General features: G+C 43.2%; 1 protein-coding gene and 1 long non-coding RNA gene across 6 annotated transcripts in view; both read left to right on the top strand.

Annotated features, from left to right (window-relative positions):
* Positions 1–12,541, top strand: part of SNTG2 (syntrophin gamma 2) — a 388,440-nt gene extending 375,899 nt beyond the window's left edge. For 3 of the 5 annotated variants that reach the window (XM_055378685.2, XM_031008374.3, XM_055378682.2), the window contains one exon: positions 11,213–12,541. In XM_055378685.2, the coding sequence (XP_055234660.2) occupies positions 11,213–11,344 (132 nt within the window). In that variant the 3' untranslated portion in view covers positions 11,345–12,541. The remainder of the gene's footprint in view (positions 1–11,212) is intronic. The other 2 variants (XM_055378683.2, XM_055378681.2) reach the window with 2 other exon arrangements.
* A 5,549-nt stretch (positions 12,542–18,090) lies between these two features.
* Positions 18,091–27,033, top strand: part of LOC134756816 (uncharacterized) — a 41,285-nt gene continuing 32,342 nt past the window's right edge. Inside the window, exon 1 of the long non-coding RNA XR_010130085.1 lies at positions 18,091–18,481. This is a non-coding gene — a long non-coding RNA (uncharacterized lncRNA). The remainder of the gene's footprint in view (positions 18,482–27,033) is intronic.

Genomic DNA, 27,033 nt, shown 5'->3' with positions numbered 1-27,033 from the left:
CGAATGCGATGGGCTGGAGTGACGTGTGAGAAGAGAATACTTTGGGACTTTACAGCAGGTTAAAATCTTATTTTTTCAGGGTTGGTAAATACCTCTGGGTAGACGTTTCACAGGCAACGGGGTCTAAGAGCCGGGCGGAAGTTCTCCCTGTGTCACGCAAGGTCGGTTTGACCTCAGGCTTCTGTGGCCTCGATTTCTTCATGTGTAAAACAGGGAATGTATCGTCAGCTTGAAGTGTTGTTACAAGACTAAGTAAAATAACATGAGCAGGGCCCTGACCAAGCCCTACAACACGTTTCACACCGTGGTTCTTATTCATCTCCCAACGTTAGTGCTGTTTATACCTTTCACTGTGTGACCTGGGAAATCACGTAATCTTTCTGGTTTTCGTATTTGTTTATGTGTGGTAACAAGCACATGACATGAGATTTACTCTCTTAAGTATTTAGGTGAAGAGTTCAGCCGTGTTAACGACATCCACGTTGCTGTGCAGCTGATCCCTGCACCCCTTTATCTCACGTGACCGAAACTGCACCCGTGGAACGGCACCTCCCCTGTCCCCAGCTCCTACCCCTGGCAGCCCCATGCTACTCTCCCTTCTGAGAGATTGACCCTGTTAGATTCCATATATAAGTGAGATAATGCAGTGTTTGTTCTGCTGTGACTGGCTTATTTCACTTATCACCGTGTCTTCCAGCTTCATCCATGTTGCTGTCAACAATAACAGTGTATCCTTTTTTAAGGCTGAATAACGTACCTGCATACACCATACTTCTTTATCCATTCTTGCTGCTGACTGATGTTTAGGCTGTTTCCCTATCCTGGCTATTGTGAGTAGTGCTGTAATGAACAGGGGAGTGCAGGTCTCTCTTGGAGATACTGATTCCGTTTTCCTCGGATGCATTCCTAGAGAAGGGATTGCTAAGTCATCTCGTGGTTGCCTTTTAATTTTGTTGAGAAACCCCTATACTATTCATAGTAGCTGCACCAATTTACCTTTCCACCCACAATGTGCAAGGGTTGCAGCTTCTCCACACCATTGTCAACACGGTATTTTCTATGTGGATGTGTGTTTTTACAGCAGTTATCCTGATGGATGTGAGGTAGTGTCTCAGTGTGGTTTTGATTTGCACTTCCCTAATGATTGGTGATGTGAATGCTTTTTCATGTTTGCTGGCCACTTGGATGTCATTTTTAGAGAAATGTCTATTCAAGTTCCTTGCGTATTTTGAAAATCAGGTTTTTTGTTTTTTACTATTGAGTTGTAGGAGTTATTTATACATTTTGGACATTAACCCCTGATTAGATATGGTTTGTAGGTATTTTCTCCTATACCATAGGTTGCATTTTCACTCTTCTGATTGTTTCTTCTGTTGTGCAGAAGCTTTTCAGTTGACGTGGTACCAAATGTCTACTTTTGCTTTTGTTGCCTGTGGTTATGGTGTCATATCCATGAAAATCAGTGCCAAGATCAATGTGATGAATCTTTTCCACTGTTTTCTTCTAGAAATTTTGTAGTTTCAGGTCTTATGTTTAAGTCGTTAATCTATTTTGAGTTGATTTTTCTGTATGGTGTAAGATAAAGGTCCAATTTTATTCATTTGTTTCTGAATATCCAGTTTTCGCAGCACTATTTATTGAGAGACTGACCTTTCCCCACTGTATAGCGTTAGCCCTTTGTGGAAGATCACCTGACAATGTAGGTATAAGTATATTTCTGGGCTCTCTATTCTGTTCCATTGGTTTATATGTGTCTTTAGTACCATACCATTGATTACTGTGGCTTTGTAATATGTTTTAGAGTAAGGAAGTGAGATGCCTCCAACTTTGTTCTTTCTCAACATTGCCCTAGCTATTCAGGATTTTTTGTGGTTTCATATAAATTTTAGGATTTTTTCTATGTCTGTAAAAATGCCATTGAGATTTTGATGGATGTTGCATTGAATCTATAGATCACTTTGGGTAGTATACACATTTTAATAACATTAAGACTTACAATTCATTAACGTGGTTTTTTTTATTTACTTGTGTCTTTAATTTCTTGCAACAATGCATTATAGTTTTCAGTGTACAAGTCTTTTTGCCTCCTTGGTTAAGTTTATTCTTAAGTATTTTACTTGTTTTGATGCTATTGTAAGTGGGTTTTTTTTTCTTAATGTCTATTTTGGATCGTCTGTTGTTAGTGCGTAGAAATGCATCTTTTTTGTGTCTATCAATTTTGTCTTCTGAAATTTTGCTGAATTTTTGTTTATTAGTTCTAATTTTTTAGTGGAATCTTTAGGGTTATCTACATATAAGATTATGTTTCTACAGAGATAGTTTTATGTCTTCATTTTCCAATTTGAATGTCCTTTATTTCTTTTCTTGACCAATTCCTCTGGCTAGGATGTCTAGCGCTGTGTTGAACAGAAGGGGCAAAAGTGGGCATAATCTTAGAGAAAAAGATTTCAGCCTCTCACCATAGAGTATGATGTTAGTCATGGACTTTTGACATAGTGCCTTTGTTACGTTCGGGTAATTTTCTTCTATTCCTACTTTTTATTATTTTTATAATGAAAGACTGTTGAGTTTTGTTGAATGCTTTTCATGAGTCTTAAAATCATGTGATTTTTATCCGTATGTCCCAGGGATAAATTCCACATATTTGTAGTATATGATCCTTTTCATGTGCTATTGAATTCAGTTGACTAGTAGTGCCTTTGATTGCTTTATTATAAGGGCAACTGTGGCCTTACATAATGAGTTTGGAAGTGTTCTGTCCTCTTCAGTTTTTGAAAGAATTTGACAAAGATTGATGTTAATTTTTGTTTAATGTTTGGTAGAATTCCCCAGTGGAGCCATCTCTTCCTCATTTTTCTTTTGTTGGAATGTTTTTGATTACTGATTCACTCTCCTTCCTAGTTAGTGGTATGCTTAGATTGTTGGTTTCTTCATGATTGACTGGTAGGTTGTATGTTTCTAGGAATTTATCCAATTTTTTTCTAGGTGGTCTAATTTGTTGGTATATAATTGTTCACAGTAGTCTCATAATTGTTTTTTTCTTCTGTGGCATCATTTATGTCTTCTCTCATTTCTGACTTTGAGTTTTCTCTATTTTTTTCTTAGTTATATTAGTGAGCTTGAACTTCTATTTTAAATAAAATACCATGGTGTAAACAACAGACATTTATTTCTTATACTTTTGGACTCTGTGAAATCAAAGATCAAGGTGCTGGTAGATTCAGTTCCTGAGGATGGATTTCTTTCTCTATTGCAGATGTTCACTTTTTTTCTGTGCCCTCACATGCAGAGAGAGTGAGCACTCAGGTCTCCTTTCCTCTACTTACAAAGACTCTAATTCCAATAGCGGAACCCATCCTCATGCCCTCATCTAAGTCTAATTATCTCCCAAAGGTCTTACTCCAAGTATGATTTTATTGTGGTTTAGGACATCAGCATATGAACTTTGGGTGAACAAAACATTCAGTCCATAACATTAGTCTAGTTAAATATTGTTGATCTTTTCAAAAACCAACTCTCAGTTTTATTGAGTTTTGCTATTGTTTTTATGTTCTCTCTTTCATTTAGTTCTGCTCCAATCTTTATTTTTTTTTGTACTAACTTTGACCTTAGTTTGATTTTCTTATCTAGTTTCTTAAGGCATAAAGTTATTTGGTTTATTTGAAATCTTTTTCAACATAGGTGTTTACCACCATAAACTTCCCTCTTGGCACTGTTTTTGCTGCATCCCACACATTTATTTATGCTATGTTTTTGTTTTGGTTTGTCTCAAGATATTTTCTAGTATCCCTCTTGATTTCTTCTTTGATCCATTGGTTCCCCAAGAGTGTGTTGTTTAATTTCCACATTTTTGTGCTTTTTCAAATTTTCCTTCTGCTATTGATTTCTAGCTTCATGCTTTTGTAGTTGAAAAAGATACTGGGTATGATGTCAGTCTTCTTATATTTGTTAATATGTGGCTTGAAGTCTATGGCCTGTCCTGGAGAATGCTCCTGTACACATTTGAGAAGCTTGTGTTTTCTACTGCTGTTAGATGGAATGTTCTGTATACCTGTTCAGTCTATAGTGTTGTTCAAACTTGTTTTCTTATTGTTCTTCTATCTGGTTGATCTAAGACTTATTAAAAGGGTGATACTGAACTCTGCTCTTATTGTTGCGTTGTTGTCTACTTCTACCTTCAGTTTTGTCAATGTTTGTTTCATACACAGGTTGAATATGCCTTATCCCAAATGCTTTGGAACAGAAGTATTTCATTTTCAGACTTTTTTTTGGATTTTTGAATATTTGTATATCCATAATGACATATCTTAGAGATGGGACCCAAATCTAAACACAAAATATATTTGTTTCATATATACCAAATACACATTGCCTGAAGATAATTATATATAGTATTTTTAAAATTTAGTATATGAAACATAGTTTGTGTTCACCGAACTATCAGAAATCAAAGGTGTCAGGTGTGAGTTTTCTACTTGAGGTGTCATATCAGTGCTCAAAAAGATTTAGATCTTGAATCATTTCAACATTTCAGATTTTTTGATTAGGGATGCTCAACCTTTATTTAGGTGTTCTGATGTTGGGTGCATATTTATTTACAGTTGTTCTATCTTCCTGGTGGATTGATTCTGTTTTCATTATAAAATATTTTTCTTTGTCTCTTGTAACAATTTCTATTTTGTCTAAGTACAGCCACCCTGCCCTTTTGTTTGCATGAGATATTTTATTCCATCTCTTCACTTTTGGCCTATGTGTGTCTCGAAATCTAAAGTGAGTCTCTTGTACACAACATATAGTTGGGTCTCAACGTTTTTGTTGTTGTCTATTTCACCACTCTAATTTCTGTGGATAGAGAAGCTGAGACTCAAAAATAATATTATTTGTCAGCACATATGATGGCTTTTTACATGCTGGGAAAGATGACTGCTTTTACACAACATCAATATCCTTAAATTGCGAACTTCTATTTAATAAACCAATAAACCCACTGTCATTTTTGGTTATGTGCTTCCATAAACTAGTCTTTATTTTATTTCTTTGCATGTTTTTTCTCTTTCATTAGAATGCTGCCTTTCTGTAGTAATATTGAGAAGCATTTTACTTTGTCCATATCTTCTTTCCACTTAACAATATTACCAAAAACAAGCAAACAAAGAAACTAAAGCTCAATTTATTCAACCAAAAATGGTTATTTATCTTCATTTCTTTACATTTATGGGCACTGAACAAATTCTATCCCATTTTTCCCATAGGAAAAAAAAGTACATTAAATGATTGAAAGAAGTTATCTGTATTCATTTTCTAGCGATGCTTAACAAACTAACACAAATATAGTAGATTAGAGACACACATTTATCCTCTTACAGTTCTCTAAGAACTTGTCTCTTAGGGCTAAAATCAAGGTGTTGGCTGCTTTCTTCTGCAGCCTCCGGGGGACAGTCTGTTTTCTTGGCTTTCCCAGCATCTGGAGGCTTTGCCCTTGTGCTCTGAGCTCACCTGTGCCAGAAAGCTCCAGCCACCGCAGCTTTGGAAGCATGCCTCCCTCTCTGCCCTCGGGGTGGAGGATCTTGTATGAAGCCTGGATCACCAGCCCAGCCTGTTCAGGAGAGCTCTCTCTGGGGTGTGTTCCTTCCAGCAGCACAGCTTAGAAGGAAGGTATAGGGTGGAGGTTCAAAAGGATCAAGATATTTTTATTTCCAGAAGGTTATTGGACTCTTTATGCACTGGCACCTGCTGCAACAAGTGAGGGGAAGCTCCTTGCCTTTTCTATTTCCCTTATATTTGTGTGACTAAAAGAGGCTACTCTAGTGTTTTTAATTTCCTTTTGTTAAAAAAACAAACAAACAAAAAGTCTGTCCCTAGGGGATTTTCTTTCCTTCTCACTCAGACAGAAGCAGCAAACATATGGTGTCTGATTTCACCCCCCTCACATCCAGCATCATACACAGATGAGCAAACCCTTCACTCAGGAAGGGGATGAGTGATTTTTCTTTCAATATTTGTAGAGATGGAGTCTCTAAATAAGAGAGCAGTGTCTGCTTGGCCTACCATTGGAGCCTGATTCTGCATAACGATTCCAATCACCTGCGTGTCCCAGTGGTTTTCTGTCTTACTTAAGAGAGTTCTTTTGGAGATCCCACCCACAGGCTCTGACCTTATGGAATATTCAAAGCTGATGCAGTCCCCAGCGCTGTCTCTTCCATTCCACTAGCGTCCATCAACTCAGTCAGCTCAGACACAGCCCTGAGCAGTAAACTGCGTCCTTGGGGCCTTTGGTCCAAGCCTCAGTGCTTTTTCTAGCTTTGCCTTCTGTGCCTCAGCCACTGGATTCAGATTCCATTGTCCCATCTGTGGGGCCCAACGTGAAGCTTTAAATAAATGTGTAAACATCTTTTATTTGTTACAGCCTGTGACATTATGATTGCATCATTCTCCACCAACAATAAGAAAATTTACATTACAATGATTTGTCCCATTGAGTGTGTAGCACAAAATTCTCATGGAATTTAATAAATGGTCATCAAGTTGACCCATTTAAAAAAAAAAACTCACAGAATTTTGAAAACCAAAGCATGGCAAATCATTATTGGAGACAGACAGTGCAATTAACACAGTGAGGTGGCTGAGAAGTTCCACAATAGCAAAAGTATCCCGCCTTCTTCAATCTACTTTTCTCCAAATCTATGCAAACAAAGAGTGTTTAAAAAATATAACTTTTTAATATCAAACACATTTTGGGAAATGCTGCTGTGTTGATACCATCACATTTCAGTAGAACTTCCATGAAGGTCACCAACGCTGAGCATTTCAGTAGAACTTCCGTGAAAGTCACCGATGCTGAGCATTTCAGTAGAACTTCCACGAAGGTCACCGATGCTGAGCATTTCAGTAGAACTTCCATGAAAATGACCGACACTGAGCATTTCAGTAGAATTTCCATGGAAGTCACCAACGCTGAGCATTTCAGTAGAACTTCCATGAAAGTCACCGATGCTGAGCATTTCCGTAGAACTTCCATGAAAGTTACCGACGCTGAGATGGAATGACTCCTGTGAAACCCTCACAAAATGGACCCCCCCCATGAAAGAGGAACCATGAATATTTACCTGATAACAAGAAGTACCACAAAAGACCCTGGCAACACCACATGCTGCACAAAGACCACTGCAACCTTGTGCAAAGACAAGTCTTCTATGAAGACACGAGCTCCCCTTGCTATTGATCCTTGTAGCCAAGGATAACAGTTTCAAAACAACTTCTATAACCTCCTCACTTTGCCTTTAAGCTTCCCTGAATCCCAGCCTCTTTGGATATCCCTATAATCTCTTATAGCACATATGTCCCAGCTTGCAATTGCCTACATAGTCCCAAATAAACTTTGGGAGAGCCTCTCTCTGTCATTGTATTAGGCTGACACTCCCTAACCCAACATATTGGACTGTTCATTCCACACTGTTTCCTGCACAGAGAGCCAGCAGGTGCCCCTTCCTCTGCAGGTGGAAACACATCAGCCCATGACCGACATGTGAACACAGGTGAGGAGTGCAGCGAGGGATCCATACAGGGCGTCCCCAGCTTAGAACTCAACACAAGTATTTTGTTCAAACAAAATGTCAAAATGTGATTTCAATCAGCTCTAGTTACAAATTCATAATTCAAGATAGCCTTGCTGGTAATACTTGGTTAGAAAATTAACCAGACCAGAGATATCATGACTCAGCTTTTGGCTGAATTGAAGATGTTCAGTGAAATGCCCACAGGATGCCTGTTTATTCAGTATCTGGATCATGACATAATGGACTGAGTATTGTTTCATAAGCTTTAATTTCATTCCTTGCTTTCAATACTACTCATTGAGTTTTAGTGTGGAATTTAGTGGTGTGACTGATTTCACTGCTAGCTAGTAATTTCTTTTTTTTTCTTTTTTTTTTGAGACAGAGTTTCACTCTTGTTGCCCAGGCTGGAGTGCAATGGCACAATCTCGGCTCACTGCAACTTCCGCCTCCCGGGTTCAAGTGATTCTTGTGCCTCAGCCTCCCAAGTAGCTGTGATTACAGGCACCTGCCACCACGCCCAGTTAATTTTTTGGGTTTTTTTTGTTTTTTTTTTTTTGGTAGGGACGGCATTTCACCATGTTGGCCAGGCTGGTGTCAAACTCCTGACTTCAGGTGATCCATCTACCTCGGCCTCCCAAAGTGCTGGGATTACAGGCGTGATCCACCATACCCAGCCATTGCTAGTACTTTCAAAGACTATGCAGTGTAACTTCAACTTATGGTACCAAAAACTATTGATGTTGTTTTGAATATGTGCATTATTACTGGTAGCTGTTTGGCTTCTTATTTCTGTGCATTGTGCTATTATTGGATACATCTTGGGAACTTGTAAAGCAATTTTCAATTTCTATGTATAAAACCAAAACCCTGGCCGGGCGTGGTGGCTCACGCCTGTAATCCCAGCACTTTGGGAGGCCGGTGCCGGCGGATCATGAGGTCAGGAGATCGAGACCATCCTGGCTAACACATGAAACCCCATCTCCACTAAAAATACAAAAAAAAAAATTAGCCAGGCGTGGTGTTGGGCGCCTGTAGTCCCAGCTACTTGGGAGGCCGAGATGGGCGGATCACGAGGTCAGGAGGTCGAGACCATCCTGGCTAACATGGGGAAACACCATCTCTACTAAAAATATCAAAAAAAAAAAAATTAGCTGGGTGTGGTCACAGGCACCTATAGTCCCAGCTACTCAGGAGGCTGAGGCAGGAGAATGGCGTGAACCCAGGAGGCGGAGCTTGCAGTGAGCAGAGGTTGTGCCACTGCACTCCAGCCTGGGCAACAAAGTGAGATTCCGTCTCGAAAAAAATAAAATAAACCCAAAACCCTGAAGCATGAATGATATGGTCATTATGGCTCTTTTTCTCCAAAAGTCCCTTTAAAGCTCAGTAATTACTATTTGGAAACACATACATACATTGAATTACAATATGTGCTAAGTTTGCAAGAACCTTATGTTTCTTCTAGAAAGCTACTTTTTTTTTTTTTTTCCTCTAACAGGGATAAGTCAAAATGAATAAAAGATTTTGAGTACAGTCTCACGCTTTGGGTATGATTGGCGAATCCAGCTTGAATTAAAGTTTAACACAAGGGCTGGGAAGGCCCTGGGTTCCACTCATGACCAGAGTGAGGGATGCTGGTTACCAAGTGTAATGATGCTTTATGAAACTACCTAAAGACTATGAAGCTTTGGCAGGAGAATACACCTCAACATCTTGAACATTTTGCTCATCACAATTCGAAATGATCAAAATAATTAGTGTTGTAGCTGTCAATGTTAAGAGTCATTCACATGCATAGGAAGGAACTTAATTCAAATTGGAATAAAGGAAAGATGAAGCCTTTGGTTGCAGTCACTAGGAGGTTGGGGGCAGCTCCCAGCATGTTGGTACCCAACGTCCCCCAGTGTTCTTTGTGTGTCCCCGTGTGGGGTGTTCCTCTGTGTTGAATTCCTCTCCCGGCAGGCTGGCTCGCTGGCTCTCCACTTGGCATTAGTGGTATTAGAACAAGCTTCAGGTTTTCACTTCTCACAGCTGGTCACACCAATGTAGGCATCTTGGCCTCCCTCTCCCTGTCATCTGTACCAAGCTGCCACTGGGCTCTGGCTGGTCCACCTGGGTCCTATACCTATTGCAAGAGAGAAGCAGTTTCTAAAAGAAAGGCATGCAGAGAGGACCAGGGAGAGGCCGAGGGGACTTCATGCTGTCAGGGAAGTTTGAAGTCATTTTTGAGATGTCACGTCTGTGAGTTATAAAGAAAAGAGGCTCCGAAAAGCTGAGATGGATGTTATTGGGGAGGGAGGGCTTTACCCGGTGATGTGTGACCTCCAGTCCCGCCTGGGGCCCCATTCTCCACCCCCTCATTCTGCCATGGAATGAAAATGACCAAGATCCTGCCTTTCGAGAGCTTAAAGGAGCATGTCTGTGGAACTGACAGGCCTTAGCGTTGCTGTTCTTCTTGAAAATGATTTATCTTTCTTTCTGGTGTCATCTCAGCAGTTTAGAATATGCTAGAATTGTGGATTTAGCAAATAGGATGTCAATCAATTAGCAGTCACCTTAAGAGAAATTTTGTTTTCTTCATTTTATTGAATTTTGTTATGCAAACGAAGAGAGACAGCATTAGAAGAATGCACTTGGACCTTCTTCTCTACCGGTAGAATGGGGGTGGCAGGGCGGCAAGATTCGTGTTTTACCATCAGAAACAGGAAGATGATTTTTCCCCAGTAACTGAATAACTTCTAATAACAGTTTCTTTAACTTCTGTGTCAGCTTTGGGGTTCACTGCGGACTTTTCTGTTGATTTGACACGGGGACTTTATGTGGGGCAGTTTGTGGAGAGAAGATGAACCTTTTGTGGGTCATTTTTGCTTTTACAGGACATTTAGTGTCTGTAACATGCGGAGGTAAGGATCCAGGAGTTTGTTTCAGTTTTTTTATTGGGGGGTGAGGGGTAGGGGTATAACCGTCTCTCTAAGAAACTCTCCCTGGGGCACCCTTTCCTGCTCTCCCGTAGCCATGGGGACAGGGTGGGTGAACAAGGCCCCTCCTCGCTTCCCGCCGTGCTGTGCACACTGCCTATTCTGCGCCACACAGCAGGCGCTGTTCCTCACAAGCGCGGCCTTGGCATGAAGCCCACATGCACCCACACAGCAGGCGCTGTTCCTCCCAAGCGCGGCCTTGGCACGAAGCCCACATGCACCCATACAGAAGGCACGGTGGCCTGAGACACAATGGCTAGTTCTGCCAACTCACACGGCACAGGGGTCTGCCGCGACGGGGTCCACATTGCAGAATCACCACAGGTGCTGGGCAGGTGGGGAAGACTGAGTCCTGGCCCAGATTACGGGGTCTGACTTAATCAAGACCCATCACTGAAGATGCAAAATAAAGGAAGTGAGTATTAGCCCCCATTAGGTGCAAGAAAACAAGTAAGTTACATTCTCAGCGTTGTAATAAAAAATACCCAGCATATTCATGTTTATAACCAATTTGGATCATGTTACTCTGCCTTTTACTTCAAACCATACGTATTTCCTGTGTATTATTACTTTTTTGGAGGGACTTTCTTGGAGTTCACAAGGTCCAAACTTTGTTAAATATTTTTGTAACGTGTTCTTCCAACAATTATAATAAACACTTGGTCTGATTTTCTCCTCCAGGAACTCGAGTTCCAGGACCTGACGGCTGTCCTGCACTGCATCCACTCCTTCATAGCAGCCAAGGTGGCCTCCGTGGACCCCGGCTTCATGGACAGTCAGAGTCTTGCCAGAAAATACATGTACAGCAGCTAAAGGTTGTTTCTGTTGAGTGCTGAAAAATTAAATTATTTTCGTAAGAAATGATTCTTTCCTGTACAATATTGCAACTTTGTGTTGTTTTATAATGAGCCTATAGTTGTGATACCAATAAAACATATCACTAGTTTCCAAAGACGGGTCCTCCTTGTTAAATCTGACATGGGGGATGCCTGGTCCCCTCTTCCCATGAGTCTCCCCCCAACAAGGAGCCCCAGCGTCCCCCACACAAGTCTGTGGCTCAGACTCCAGTCCACCTGACACAGTTCACGCCCCTAGCCCGCATCCCAGCAGCATGAGAACCATGTGGGCATTGCACACGCCACTTCCCACGTTGGCAAAACCCAGATTTATTTTCATAAAATATGTCATCGAAAATTCGGAGCGAGTGCCACGTTTCTCCTCAGGAAGGAAAGGGTCTCCTTTGCAGTGGGCTGTCATTTCCTTTTTCCTCCAGTGGGGATCAGAGTGACAGGCTTATTTGAGGAACAGGGATTGGTCAAAATATGTAGGGCAAAGAAATCAACTTTAATTACTTAATCTTAATATTATAATCTTAATACATATCAATCTTCATGCTTATAAATTTATCATACATTGAATAACATATAAATATGAATTTTAATTATTTTCCTAATTCATCATATATTAGCATGCAGTTTAGTTTCCTTGCTTCTCATATTGTTTATGACTTCTGAGTAGGGATACTTTACATTTTTGTTATTAATGGCAATTGACTGGAGTTGCTTGAATTTTTTTTTTAGAGATACAGACTCTAGGTAGAAAAATAAGGATTAGGCACTTTCTTGACAAACCTTCAAATAAAGGATGAACATAAAACCATCAATCTATAAGTATAGGAAAGTAAGAAACAGATGCCTTCTCCTGCAGTTCTATTGAAAAGAAAATGTGGGCCAGGCCTGGTGGCTCATTCATGTAATCCTAGCACTTTGGGAAGTTGAAGTGGGTGGATCACTTGAGGTCAGGGGTTCAAGAGCAGCCTGGCCAACATGGCAAAACCCTGTCTGTACTAAGAATACAAAAATTAACTGGGCATGGTGGCGGACACCTGTAATCCCAGCTACTCAGGAGGCTGAAGCAGAAGAATTGCTTGTACCTGGAGGGTGGAGATTGCACTGAGCCGAGATTGCACCACTGTACTCCAGCCTGGGCAACAGAGCAAGACTCTGTCTCAAAAAAAAAAAAAAAAAAAGTGCAGATGCTAAAGCTTCCATGTTCCGTTTCATGAGGTGATGAAGATCTCAGCAAAAATCCATAGCTCCCCACATTGCACCCGCCCCTTGTCTATCTGACATTAGGAGGAGGGAAATATTTTAATACACCAAATATTTACAACCAATAGTTTTATGTGTTTGAAAGTATATCCTTTTTAGAAGATGTACATCTCTATATAATAAATATTGCATGTACTATGACGTTTTGATGGCTTCTGTGGAAGACTTCAGTAGGGAGCAGAGTATTTCAAGTGAATTTAAAATAATATTCTGCCCCGTGAATGTTGTTCTTGGGGCGTCAGACAGTATTTTTCTGTCTCAGTGTTCATTCTCTAGCTTTAATTCAAACTTCCTATTAATACTAATAGCAATAGGAGTTAGAATTGTACAAAATATATAAAACCCAAAAAAGGTAAAGGTAGAAATTTTCCTTTCACCAGTTCGCCTTCCAGTGTGGATATTTTGATCTGCAAAATGAACAGATGCTCATTTTCTTCCCTTTTGCCAAAAAGCCTAAACCCGCCCAAAAATAGAACGTGTTCTTCTGCACCAAGGAGGCAAGAAACTGGGAAGATTTTTGTTTTTATAAAAAAATAATTTTAGAAAATAAACCTTTACTATATAATAATGAAAAAAATAAGATTTTCCCAGGAAGATTTGATACTAAAGTTTATTTTTATATTTGTATGGATATACAATTCTTTCCAAAAAATGCACTATTTTTTAAAATTTAAAAACAGTAAAAGTATTTTTTTGTAAAAATGAGACAAATGACCCCATTCCCACAGGCCTTCCCCTTCACATCAGCTGGATCCCTGTGGGTGGCCACGCACAAGGCTGTAAAGATGCCCAGGCTGGGCAGTGAGGCCACAAGCTGGGCACCAGCCTCCCTCTTCCTGGCAGTGTGTCAGGGAGATGGCCCATCATGATGGCACCTGGCCCATGGGGGAGACAGTCCTTCATGACTGATGGCACCTGGCCCATGGGGGAGACAGTCCTTCATGATTGATGGCACCTGGCCCATGGGGGAGACAGTCCTTCATGACTGATGGCACCTGGCCCATGGGGGAGACAGTCCTTCATGACTGATGGCACCTGGCCCGTGGGGGAGACAGTCCTTCATGATTGATTGCACCCAGTCCATGGGGGAGGCAGCCCTCCCTGATCGCACCCCTTTAAAACCGAGACTCCTCAAGTGGCCTCAGTATCTCCTTCGACCAGGCCCTTGCGAGGGGGGCCCGGGTCAGAAATTGTTTTATTTTTATTTGAGACATGCAGCTGATTCTAAGATCTCCTTAGCTTTGGGTTTTAATCAAAAGGTAATGGGGTCACCTGTTGATCTCCATCGCTAACATCTATTGAGAAGTCACCAGCTCACCACCTCTCCTGGGGTGCAGGCTCCGGCCCTTCGGCTCCCATTTCCAGGTACAGAAGCAGAGGGTCAAGGGGCCCAACAAGGTGTCTGCAGCCCTGGAGCTGGCCAGGAGCCCAGGCCTTCTGCCGCCCGCCCAGGAGTCCTCACACCTGGGCCTCCTCACACCAGGAGTCCTCACACCTGGGCCTCCTCACACCAGGAGTCCTCACACACAGGGCCCGACTCCCTCACTGAGCAGGGGACCCTCAGAACCCACAGCAGCCACGCTGACCTGGGGAGTCTTCCTGGGGGGCGGATTTATGTCTTTGCCCCTCCTTGGAAAACAGTAGCCATTATCTTACAAACATGGATCCATTTTCCTTCTGCTCCATGTCTGTGCATTCCATATTCCATTTGAACACTAAAAACAGAAAACGTTGTTGAAACTGATTTAATTTCCAATATGTGGGCATTTGACAGGATAGTATTCTGAATAGATAATTCTCGTTAGTGATGTTGCTGTATGAATATTCATCCAGAAGTTTTCTTTACATCTTTTAGAAGGAGGACTGGAAAATGCTCAGAATCCCAAAAGGCAAGGAAATAAAATTACAAACATCAGGTCTTTTTTTTTTTAATGGAGAACCACGCACCAAGTATGTCTTTAACTCGGGTGTGTGTCTTGAATACAGGCTCTGCTCATACAAAGCATGTGGGGTTTTCACAACGCTGAGCTAGGAAAAATGACTAAACTCTGGCAGGAGGAAAAGCAACAAAACCTCTAGAGAACATCAGGGGAGACACAATTGCAGCTCAAAGTTAGAGTCTCCAGCCACAGGGTACAAACAGATCTTTCAAGAGCAGAACTGGATTTGCAAAGCCCAGAGATTATTCTGCAGAAGGATAGCCTCTGTGGAAAAGAGATAGAAATTAACCTAGCAGTGGTTTGTGACGGAAGACAGTTTACACAATGAGGTCCAGTTTTATTGAGAATGAGACTTACAGCAAGTAGTTCTGAACATTAGGAACCATATTTTTAAATGACTCGTGAACTTTATTTTTCTCATTTTATGGTCTGAATTTTAGTGACCTTCAAGAACATTTTAGTTTTCAAAGGAAAAAACCTCTAACTAAATAAACTTGATTACAGAAAAATAAAACATTCTCAGCATATAAACAAGTTTCTCCAAATCTTACTTTCAGTATTAAGTTGAACTCGGTGTGTTTGAATATGAGACAGCGATCAGCAAATGCCTTGTAACAATCGTCCAATCACTGATACCGCCCATGACCCGTTGTTTGCATTCTCAGCCTATTTTCATGTGTTTCTTGACTGTTTTCTTCCTCCAGGACTCCCCACGTATCACAGCAGTGCCAGAGGAATCCCGGCAGTTAGCCGGAAAGCTAGTTTACCCCTCCAGGCCCATTGTTCTTGGGAACTGATGTTCAGCTCCTCTGATTTGCTGACAGCCTCTCATAAATGTATAACCATGAATCCTGCCCTGCCCTTGCTGGTGGAGGGACCATTTGATTATTGTCCATTCAGACAGATAAAAGTTAGGACAGGATTTTTCAAAACAGATATAAGATGGAGAACATTTCCATGTTGTTCTGGTTTGCTGCTTTCAGTGTTTGGGACAAGAGATAGACAGGTGGAGGTTACATAACCCCTCCCCCGACGCCCACAATCCCCGCAGTTTCGGACCTGCCTTTTAAATACATTTGTCAGCACACCGGCTGTCAAAAGCAGAGGAGCCAAGGCTTGGAAGACTGTTGGCTTAGGAGTTGGGAGAACTCTGTGTCCTTTCTGAGGTGACCACAGGCAAGTTTAAACCCGTGTGAAGAATTTACCATGTTTGACTCTTTTGCTCATATATGGAATAGAAAAAGTCACAATCCCTGTTCCCCACCCCCTCACAACCTCATTATGGGCATCAGGTGAGAAATCTGGGAGGAAGTTCTCAGCAAACCAGGAAAAGTGGGTTTTGAGATTTGAGCCGGTGCCTGCCATCTCTAAGGGTGTCCTTATCCATGCAACCAGGTGCCTCCTGAAGTTATGAATGGAATCTGTGCACACACGCTAGAAAAGCAGCAGGAAGCATTCACAGGCAGCCCATTTCCCTAAGGAAAAGCACTTTCTATCTGTGAAAAAGGCCCTGATAGACGCGGGCTTAGACACATATGTTCCTCATTTCAGTGAAGCGCTTGCAAGCACACCCTGTCAGCAAGCTGGAGAAGTACACACAGAAAATGCAGGTTACGGTGGAAAATGAAGACATGCCTGGCACGTCGTCAGGAGCATGGCTAAGTCAGAGACGGGGAGGTGGGATATGCTGAAATACACAATTAACACTTTGTAAAGCCCTTAACAGGTTAAAACCCTGGGATAAACTAACACAATCGATGTTTTAGAGAAGAAAGTACTATCATTGAATTTTAAAAAAGAAAAGATTCAAGGGGAGCCCGGTCTCCCAAACAGTAGCTGTTGGGAGAAGCATGTGGAACATTTAGGTGAAAGTGTTTTTGATCCACTCAACAAGTATTTGTAGAGCATTAACCCGGGGACCAGGCACTGTGACAGGTGCTGCAGCCATGGCCTTGGGTGGATGGGCAGCTTGGGTGGATGGGCAGCTTGGGTGGATGGGCACCTTGGGTGGATGGGCACCTTGGGTGGATGGGCAGCTTGGGTGGATGGGCAGCTTGGGTGGATGGGCACCTTGGATGGATGGGCAGCTCACAGGCTGGGATAAGCCATGGCACATAGCTGCTGAAAACGCCGATGTCATTCTGGTGCTCACCGTGAAGGAAGATGGGCAGACAATGGCTTGCCCCTCGCCATGCACCCAGAACCGGTCAGTTCACACAGGAAACGTGGACTTTTGTTCTGGGAGCCATGTTTCAAGAAGGACACTGACACACTGGTTCCCAACAGGCGGTCAGTTTTGTATCAGGTGCTTCCTTTAAAACACAACTCCACAGCACATGTCAGGAACTAGGGTTTTCATAGAGCAGGTAGGAAGCTATCCTGCTGTATACCCCTCTGGACAATCTGTACAAAGTGCACAGTAATTTTACCACCTTAGCAGAATTTCCATAAGCTGGATTATATTATAATGGGTTTTTTGTGTTTTTAATCTTAAAACTCAGAGTCAATACTCTTTCTCACTATTAATACAGAGTGTACATATGGGAGTTTGGGTATGAACACGGGATAGAATAAATATAACTGACCTTATACATGTATCCTACACACTATCTCTACTATGTCATTTTTTTCTCTATGAAACTGTGTGAGTCTGGGTGGGACGTAGCATAAGACGGGCTACATGACTCTTCGAAATTCAGGTTACCCCAAATCTTTTCCAACAGGACAATCTTTTTAAAAGCACAGATAGATGAATACCTACTTTGTGCAGGGTATATAATAATGAAATGTCACAGAAAACTCAAACACAGGAAAGTGTGGGTGGCATTTTTACCATTGTGGGAATGATCCCCCATCCAGGACACAGCCTCAGCATCTCTTCCTATGCCTTTAACTTCAAAGGTCCATGGACAGTCCAAGCTCCAGGCCCAGAGGTATTACAATACGCACACTAAAATACAGTTGTTTGTGGTGAAGAAAAAGTTGAAACAGTTTTAAGACGAATATATGTAGCTTCAAAATACTTAAGCCAACTGTAGATGATATTCTAAAAGATAAGCTGTTACCTGAAACCTATCTTGATGGGCCATTTCAGTTTCAGAACTAACGTGCTGAGTGTCGTAAACAGCAGTTCTTGCCCCGTGGCAGATCTAAAAGTGCCTGTGTCCGTTGGGAAGAAGAACGGTATTTAAAAGCCGTCTGAAATAAGCCTCATGGGAAAACAAGTCCACTGCCGCCCCTCCCACAGTCTCTCCGCTCTCCCTGCATCAGCCAGTGGTTCACACTGAGGACACACAGGTGAATCACGTTGAGAATTCCCAGCAGAACCGTAGTTTTCTCCCCAGCTGGCATCTCAGATCAGCCCCGTGGCTGATTCCATGGTGGGCGGGGAAAAGGGACCTACTTCACAATGACTTCCATCTGGGTCATGAGAGGAAGAATTGCCCCCGGCCAACAAGTATCCGAGACCTGGAAAGGCCACGTGAGCAAACAGACAAAACCTGCACTCCCCTCCCTTAAATTGAGGGGAAATCCTGGAGAAACGCCTTGCACACTCAGAAACAAACAAGAGAGATGGTCACGGTGGCCAAGTCTGCAGTTCACCTCTGTGGCCACTTCCCTCTGGATGAAGCCCTCAGCCATGGTCTCCTCTTCACGAGATTATAAGGAAAGATAATTCAGATGGAAATCTTTTTTACCCAGACTGCTGGAAATGCAATGATTGTTACTACAAGGATTGAAGGCGATGGGCTGGAAACACGCACCCAGCTCAGACCCTGCCTTCAGTCGGTGCCGGAATCCTTCCTTGACCCCAGCCTCACCGTGAGACACCGGGCCCTTCACTCAAAAAGGGCTCCGTCGGTCAGCACCTTGGCGGCCCACTACCCACCGTCCACCTGGTAGGATTTCTGTGTTTTCCTTTTCCTTTTTACTGAACGGGCTGAATTTTTGAGCAAGTTAATCTTTTGTTGTCATACACACAGGGATAATGAGTTTCTCAGCTGTGTTACAAACTTAATAAGTCATAGAAACCATGGTCATTGTGTTTAATTTCTTCTTTCTAGGACAAGCATGTGTTTGCCCCTTTCGGGTTCTAAGTTTTAACTGACAAAATTTGAAAACATTTCTGCAAAAATGTTAATGAGGATTTATTTGAAAAGAACATCACACCAGAAAACATGAGCCCTGTAATTTATAGAGAAATCTTTTCTTTTTTTTTTTTTTTTTTTATTGAGATGACGTCTTGCTCTGTCACCCAGGCTGGAGTGCAAAGACTCGATCTCGGCCCACTGTACCCTCCGCCTCCTGGTTCAAGCGATTCTCCTGCCTTAACCTCCCAAGTAGCTGGGACTACAGGCACCCGCCACCACGCCCAGCTAAATTTTTTTTGTATTTTTAGTAGAGACGGGGTTTCACTGTGTTAGCCAGGATGGTCTCGATCTCCTGACCTCATGATCTACCCACCTTGGCCTCCCAAAGTGCTGGGATTACAGGTGTGAGCCACTGCACCCGACCATAGATATACCTTTTCAACAGATATTTAAGAATAGAAAAACTGAAAATGTTGATTAAAGAGTTTTTAATTTTTTTTTTAGTTTTTAAATTTTAAAAAGGGAAAAAAAGCGTGAAGAAGATTGCATTAAATTACTTCGACCACGCATTGCTTAGGGCTGAAAAATCATGTTGGCTAGGCAGACGATAGGAGAGATGGGCTCGACTCAGACCTACACTGGCATAGGAAACTGGTGAACTAGGAAACTCACCTTGGTCGTGAAAGGGAGGATTTATTTTGGTTTACAGTATTGTAAGCCAAAAAGTGACCGAAGCAGATCTCAGTCAATTAGAAGTTTATGTTGCTAAGATTGAGAATGTGCCCAGAAAAAACAAACACAAATCCCAGTGGGACCTGTGACCGAGCCTTTTCCAGAGAGGGTTTTGGGAACTTTAATCTTTAAAGGGGAAAGAGCGAGCAGGAGGGGAGAAGGAAAAAGAGGGAGGGCGGGCAGTGGGGCACAGTCAGGCATGTGGCCGCAATCTCGTGGGCCTCTGATTAGCGCTAGTGAATCCACGTTTTACACAAGATGAGGTAAGCCCTGGAAATCACAGCTGCCTGTTTGGGAATAAAAGGGAGGCAGTTTTGTGTGACGCGGGTCCCAAGCTTAACCTTCCCTGTGGCATCGTGAGTTTGGGGTCCTGAGAGTGTGTTTCCTTCACCGTGTCTACATCGTCCTTATGAAACATGTCCCGAGCACCCTCATTTCCAACCCTGCAGGCATTGCTCAGGCCTCTGATTCTAAACTCTAGTTCTGGTTGTTGGGGAAGCCACGTCCTCACTGCGAAGGTGTGAAGGAATCAGAAACAAACTCTGATTCCTTTGTTTGAGACACCAGAGGTGGGAAGACAGGAGGATTTTTCCAGTCATGCACAACAAACGTTTCTCTAATGCTATGCATGAGGGAATGACAGTTCTTCATCCAGCACAACGGGTTCCTCTTCAGGGTGCCACGCCCCACACCTGCAGCCCGGCTGCTGCAGGCTGCGTTTGCTGGACATGGGACACCCAGCACGTGCATCGTGGTAATCCCTGGAAATAAAGATGAGCGCGGCACCATCTGTTCCTCCGAGGAGTTAGCAATCTCAGTATTTTCTTCGTAAATCCGAATTATCCATTGTAGAGCTAATGGGTATAAAACCCGCCATCACTGCACTGCCTGCCCCAGGAACCAGGGCCATGCAAATGTCTCGCTCTGAAACTGAGACTCAGAGTGTCTCCTCTGTCTTTATTCCTTTCCAGTGAAAGCTCCCACATGCGTTGATGTGAACTGGATTGAGCAGACATTTTGCTCTTTTAAACAATGGTTTAGGGAGGTTCCTAAAAGTTTCTTTGATTTATTAAATACGTTATGAAGAAACTATTTTGTAGTATTCATAGAGATTCAATTTCCACTTAGCCATTGATCCAAAGTGACATTTTTGCTTGTTATGATGAGCCTTCTGCAGTGAGGCGTGGTCTCAACATCACCCGTGATGATTACACGGGGCATTCGTGGGCGCACCAGTGTGGGGCTGAGGCTGTTCCTGATGGTGCCCAGGGCAGTGCTGATAGTGGAGGAGAGAGCCTGGTCTGAACAGCACCCCCGAGTCCAGTCCACACGGATGAGGCAGGGCAGGAGATTTACCCTCCACCTCCCAGACCCATGACCGAGCACCCTTCATACCACCCCTTTTTCCTGTGAAAGAAAAGACACTTAACAAAAAGTGATATTCTCAAACAAAAAGTAATATTCTTTAACAGAAAGTAAAACAACAGAATGATGTTGTTTTAAAAGCTAAACAAATGTAAATAATTCTGGTAGTGAAAGGAAGACCAAATTCATATATCTAAAAAAAGTAAAATTCCCAAGGGCACTGGCAGGATAACAGTGATATTAAAAACCAGTGAAGACAGCTTTTGGTCAGGGCTTTACTTAAAAATTACTTTATATTTGGCAAAGACAAAATAGATAGTATGGAATTTGGCTAGGGAAAACGATGTGTATTTTATTGGCTCCCACTGGTGAATTTACACCAGAGTCAGAGCTTGGCCACTTAAATAATATTTAATTTTTGTGATAAAATGTTTTCTCCCTTAATAAACTGTTCCTTTAAAACTGGAATTCAAAGTAAATGCAAAGCAGAAAGAAGCTCCACAGTGTGTCCGTCGGGTAAACCAGACTTCCTGCTGCCTTTAGATCAGCACCTCTGGTTATTTTTCAGCTTGACTTACACAGAAGAAAGTCGTATGCATTGGAATACGGTCTTTCTCTCACGGATTATTCTGGTAGATTTCAAAAGCCCTACAGGGATAATACAGGGAGCCGTGGCCCTTTTGTGATTGTTGTCACAGTTTTATGAAAGGCATTTTCAAAAGTTAGCCTCGAGGAGATTCTGGAGATTTCTGTGCTCTCAGGAAACCCTTACCTCGCCGTGGCTCAGAAGCAGAAGTGAGGAGCCAGCCTTCTCTGTTTATGGAGAGGAATTTTCTGCACCTTCACAAGAGCTCAAAATGAACCCAGACAGAGTCTTTGAAAGGACAAGGGCAGGACCCAGGGACCAGGCTGTGACTCTGCCCTGCCTGGCTGCTTTCGGATCCTGTGTCCTCAGAACCCACCAAATTCATGTCAGTCTTGTCCTCACAGGTTCTCCTGGCCCTGGGTGAGTCACGCTGGGAGAGTTAGCACAGGTGGGGAAATGCAGGCCAGCGGCCGGCAGGGTGAGCTGCAGCCGCCCCTCTGTACTTGGTGCTGTGTCTGCTAGTGGGTCTTCACCCAGGATGTGCTTCCTCATTCTCGACTTCACCCCCAGCTCCAGACTCAGAGTATGAAGAACTTGAGTGGTTGCCTGACATGGTTTCGCTGTGTCCCCATCCAAATCTCATCTTGAATTGTAGCTCCCATAATTTCCACGTGTGGTGGGAGGGACCTGGTGGGAGATAATTGAATCATGGGGTGGTTTCCCCGATACTGTTCTCATAGCAGTTAATAAGTCTCACAAGATCTGATGGTTTTATCAGGGAAACCCCATTTGCTTGGTTCTCATTCTCGCTTGTCTGTGGCCATTTAAGACACGGCTTTCACCTTCCGCAGTGATTGTGAGGTCTCCCCTGCCATGTGGAACAGTGAGTTCATTAAATCTCTTTTTCTTTTTAAATTACCCAGTCTCAGGTATGTCTTTATCAGCATGAAAATGGACTAATACACTGCCTGTTTATAGTTTTAATTGGCAAGTGCCCTTACGTTGCTGGAGAGCGGGGCCGGCTAACTACAGCCCATGGGCCAACCCTGGTTCCCTCTCCAGTTTCTGCAAGCCCAGCCTCACGGTAGTGCAGGGCCTTCTCTGACCACAGTCAGGAGCTGCTTTTTCCCAGGGCTGTGGTGCTGAGCAGAGGTGATGGAGCCCCATGGCCTGAAACATTCACTGCCCCTTCAAATGTGCCTGTTACCGATGGCTCAGAGCACACAGCCCGTGCTTAGCGGCTGACGGCACAGGATCATTTGCCACCTGTCCTGGGGGCTGTGAGTCAGGTGTCTGAGAAAGCATCAAATGTGGGATCTCTCCAGGGTTGCCCAGGCTCGGCCAGGGCTGGAGCACCTGCCTCCAGGGCGACTGCGACTCCGTGCTGCTCTCCCTGGGAGGCCCTGTTCCTGTCCATGTGGCTGGTGCTGGTGTGACAGTGGGAGGACAGAGATCTGTGGGAATGCCGTGCACCCAGCAGATGCTGTGTGCACCTGGCGGGGGATTGGTGCCTGAGCTGCTGTAGCGTGAAGCTGCAGTTTCAGAAGGTCCGAGAGATGTTAAACCCATTTGGCAGAGGGCTCTGATTGGATTCTGCCTCCCCCTGTTCTGGGGAAACTAGGCGGAAGTTCTGCTCCTCTCAAAGGCGGCTCACTGAACCCTGGCGAGGTGCACACCATTGAGTGGATCAGTTCCAGCACTTGTCATTGACTTTGGAAATCTGAAATGTCTGTGATAAGCCAAATAAACTTAGATTTGTTTTATTTCATTTAAAGAGTGAAGGCCCCAGAACTCTGGGAGGCTGAGGCAGGTGGATCACCTGAGGTCAGGAGCTCAAGATCAGCCTGGCCAACATGTCAAAACCCAGTCTCTACTCAAAATATAAAAATTAGCCAGGTGTGGTGGCGCACGCGTGTAATCCCAGCTACTCAGGAAACTGAGGCAGGAGAATCGCTTGAACCCGGGAGGTGGAGGTTGCAGTGAGCCGAGGTTGCGCCACTGCACTCCAGTCTGGGTGACAAAGTGAGAATCTGTCTCAAAAAAATGAGTGAAGGCAAGGAGATTAAACATAAGAGTGAGTGAGCTCTGATCTTGGTAGGAATGAGCCCTCTTGCCATATGTGACGTTCAGCCCAGGGCTTGTCCAGGGCCGGAGCAATCCCTAAACAGGCGGTAGATCAAGCCAGGTTGATCACGAGGCACCTTGGAATTCAGAAGGGAGCCGTGGAATGCAGAGGGGTTCACCATAAGCCACTCGGCTCTGGGGCCCTCCAGACACCTCTCAGCTCCTGTGGGTGATGTCTCCTTACGCAGATGTGCTTCGATAATCTCGGGCCTTCTTGTAAACCAGGGCGTCGGTACAGCTCACAGCCTTCCATCTTCCCTGGCACTTTCCCTGTGTGGGGACTAAACACAAGGGTTTTCCAGGCTCCCTCCTCCTGGCAGGACATGGCTGTTCACACATGTCATAATACTATTTAATATCATAATTTTTCTGTCAGTATTTTTTCATTTAGTAAAGAATCTTTGGACTTTCTTAACTCAACCTAAAGAAATAACTTTAAAAATGAAAATACCAGGCATAACAAAATCTTTGTAAAGAGAAATTTAGGGGCAGACATGTGTCCTGTAGACATCACATTTTCCAAGATCCAAGTACTGAGAGTCGAGAGTTTTAAGAGCAGTATAGTTCACAGTTTGGTGATAAATGGCATTAAATGTCTCATTACTACACTGACTCTGAAAATATGTCAAATGTGACTTTAAAAAAGATTAGGTAGAAAATCTGTTTGTTCCTTATTTTATTTGATAACCCTGAAACACAATTTTTCCAATGAAAATCTAATTTATTGGCCAGGTGCGGTGGCTCACGCCTGTAATCCCAGCACTTTGGGAGGCCGAGGTGGGCGGATCATGAGGTCAGGAGATCAAGACCATCCTAGCTAATACGGTGAAACCCCGTCTCTACTAAAAATACAAAAAATTAGCAGGGCGTGGTGGCGGGCGCCTGTAGTCCCAGCTACTCGGGAGGCTGAGGCAGGAGAATGGCGTGAACCCGGGAGGCGGAGCTTCCAGTGAGCCGAGATCACGCCACTGCACTCCAGCCTGGGCGACAGAGCGAGACTCTGTCTCAAAAAAAAAAAAAAAAAAGTCTATTTTATAATTTCCTTAAGATAGCCATATAATGTTAGAGTAAAACAAATGGTCATGTTCGTCATTATATTCTAAAAAAATATTCTATATTTGAAGCATTTGTTACTAACAGAATGTCTCTCTTGATATGGAAACTCATGATGAAAAGAAAATAGTAAATAAATTGTTCCAGTTTTACACTCCCCAGTTTTCAGCAATTTACCTAAAAACTGAAGTGACACAATCACAGCCCCCAGCTGAGTTAGAACAGGCTCATTCAATGGGCTAGATGTTTCCATAAGGATAGGTCTCATCTGGAAAAAACAAACATATCCAGAAGAGAGAATGCATTAGGCTGTTCTTGCATTGCTATAAAGAAATACCTGAGACTGAGTAATTTATAAGAAAATAGGCTTAACTGGCTCACAGTTCTGCAGGCTGTGTAGGAAGCATGGTGGCATCTGCTTCTATGGAGGCCTCAGGAAGCTTCCAATCCTGGGGGAAGGCAGAGGATAAGCAGGTGTCTCACATGGTGGGGGCAGGAGCAAGAGAAAACAAGGTGAGAGGAGGTGCCATAGACTATATATATGCACTTTAATTTCTGATTTCTGGGGCACATGTGCTGAACGTGCAGGTTTGTTATATAGGTATACATGTGCCATGGTGGTTTGCCGCACCCATCAAGGTAATACCATTCATGACATAGGCATGGGCAAAGACTTCATGACTAAAACACCAAAAGCAATGGCAATAAAAGCCAGAATTGACAAATGGGATCTGATTAAAGAGCTTCTGCACAGCAAAAGAAACTATCATCAGAGTGAACAGGCAACCTACATAATGGGAGAAAATTTTTGCAATCTATCCATCTGACAAAGGGCTAATATCCAGAATCTACAAAGAACTTAAATTTACAAGAAAAAAACAACCCCATCAAAAAGTGGGTGAAGGATATGAACAGACACTTCTCAAAAGAAGACATTCATGCAGCCAAAGGACATATGAAAAGAAAGCCATAGACTTTTAAACAATCAGATCTCATAAGAATTCACCATCCTGAGAACAGCAACGAGGGGGTGGTGCCAGATACTACCTGAGAATCCACCCATGATCCCATCACCTCCACCCAGGCCCCTCCTCCAACACTGGGGATGACATTTCAACACGAGATTTGGGCAGGAACACAGACCAAACCATATCGGACAACTTATTTGATAAATCCTTTGCTTTATGTAGAAAATGTCAGTCTTAGCTATACTAATAAAATTTTACAGTATGACAATTTCTTCTTGAAATACGTTTTGTGTTTTAACCCATTGATGTTAACATGAAGATGTGCTATGGGATAAGTGAAGAATTAAATGTGCAAAACCACATCCTTTTAGGAGCTACAGGACCACGTAATTTGGACATGCACCTCTAAGTGATGTGGAACTGAGCTCCATGACTCACGGGTGCTGCAGCCTTAATGTCCTCATTTGCAAAATTAGAATAACAATTGTCTCTACCTCATGAAATTGTTGAGAATTAGGGAAATTGTGCCTGGCAGCATAAGCACACATAAATGCAGCTGTAAATTGTGGTTGCTTTCATGAGGATGGGAAGATGGAGGAGTTTTTACCCCAATCCCAAGGAGGCACTGGCAGAGAAGAGATCACCTGCAGTCTATCTTTTGACCGAAAGAAGTTCCATGATGCATTAAACCCTTTAAAATGCGTCTCCACGACTGCACAGCCCACCCTCAGAGGCCACCGGTGATGCCCACGTAGAACCTGGGAGCGTTTCAGTCCCACTAGGGCACAGGAGTGGCACTGCCTTTCAGAGCAACTGTCAGCTGGCTTCTGCGGCAAACAGCTCCCAAGTATAAATGACAACACAGATATTCCTGGCTGGGTAGCTCCACACAGTTGCTCTTTTCCAAGAGGTGATTCAAGAATGTAAGCTTCCTCCTTGGAGGGTCAGCATCTTCAACACAGAAACCCCAAGGCCACTATGGAAGCAGAGAGAAGGGGGCGCACACCCCTCTTGCCCATGCCTTACTGGCCAGCAACACTCACTTGCCTCCATGAAATCATGAGACGTCATGTCTTCATGATGAGAAATATCATCTTGTCAAGTGCCCAATGGAAAACTAAAATATTTTAGTGAACAAAGCATTGCCTTTGCCACAGTTACCAAAACTGGTGAAGCTGAACAGCTGCAAAGGATACAGGCAGCAAACTGCCCTGAAACTGATGGAAAGAACCTTGCTAGGATTGTCACAACCAGGAATTCCAGGAAGACCTGGACTACATAGATATGTAAAGAAAAAGATGCTCTTTCTTTTTTTTTTAATATATATATATTTTTTATTATACTTTAAGCTCTCGGGTACATGTGCACAATGTGCAGGTTAGTTACATATGTATACATGTGCCATGTTGGTGTGCTGCATCCATTACTCGTGATTTACATTAGGTATATCTCCTAATGCTATCCCTCCCCACTCCTCCCACCCCACAACAGGCCCCGGTGTGTGATGTTCCCCTTCCTGTGTCCACGTGTTC

The sequence above is a fragment of the Gorilla gorilla genome, chromosome 12, assembly GCF_029281585.2.
Source record: "Gorilla gorilla gorilla isolate KB3781 chromosome 12, NHGRI_mGorGor1-v2.1_pri, whole genome shotgun sequence".
Taxonomy (NCBI): Eukaryota; Metazoa; Chordata; class Mammalia; order Primates; family Hominidae; genus Gorilla; species Gorilla gorilla.
This window is presented reverse-complemented; position numbering and strand designations above follow the sequence as displayed.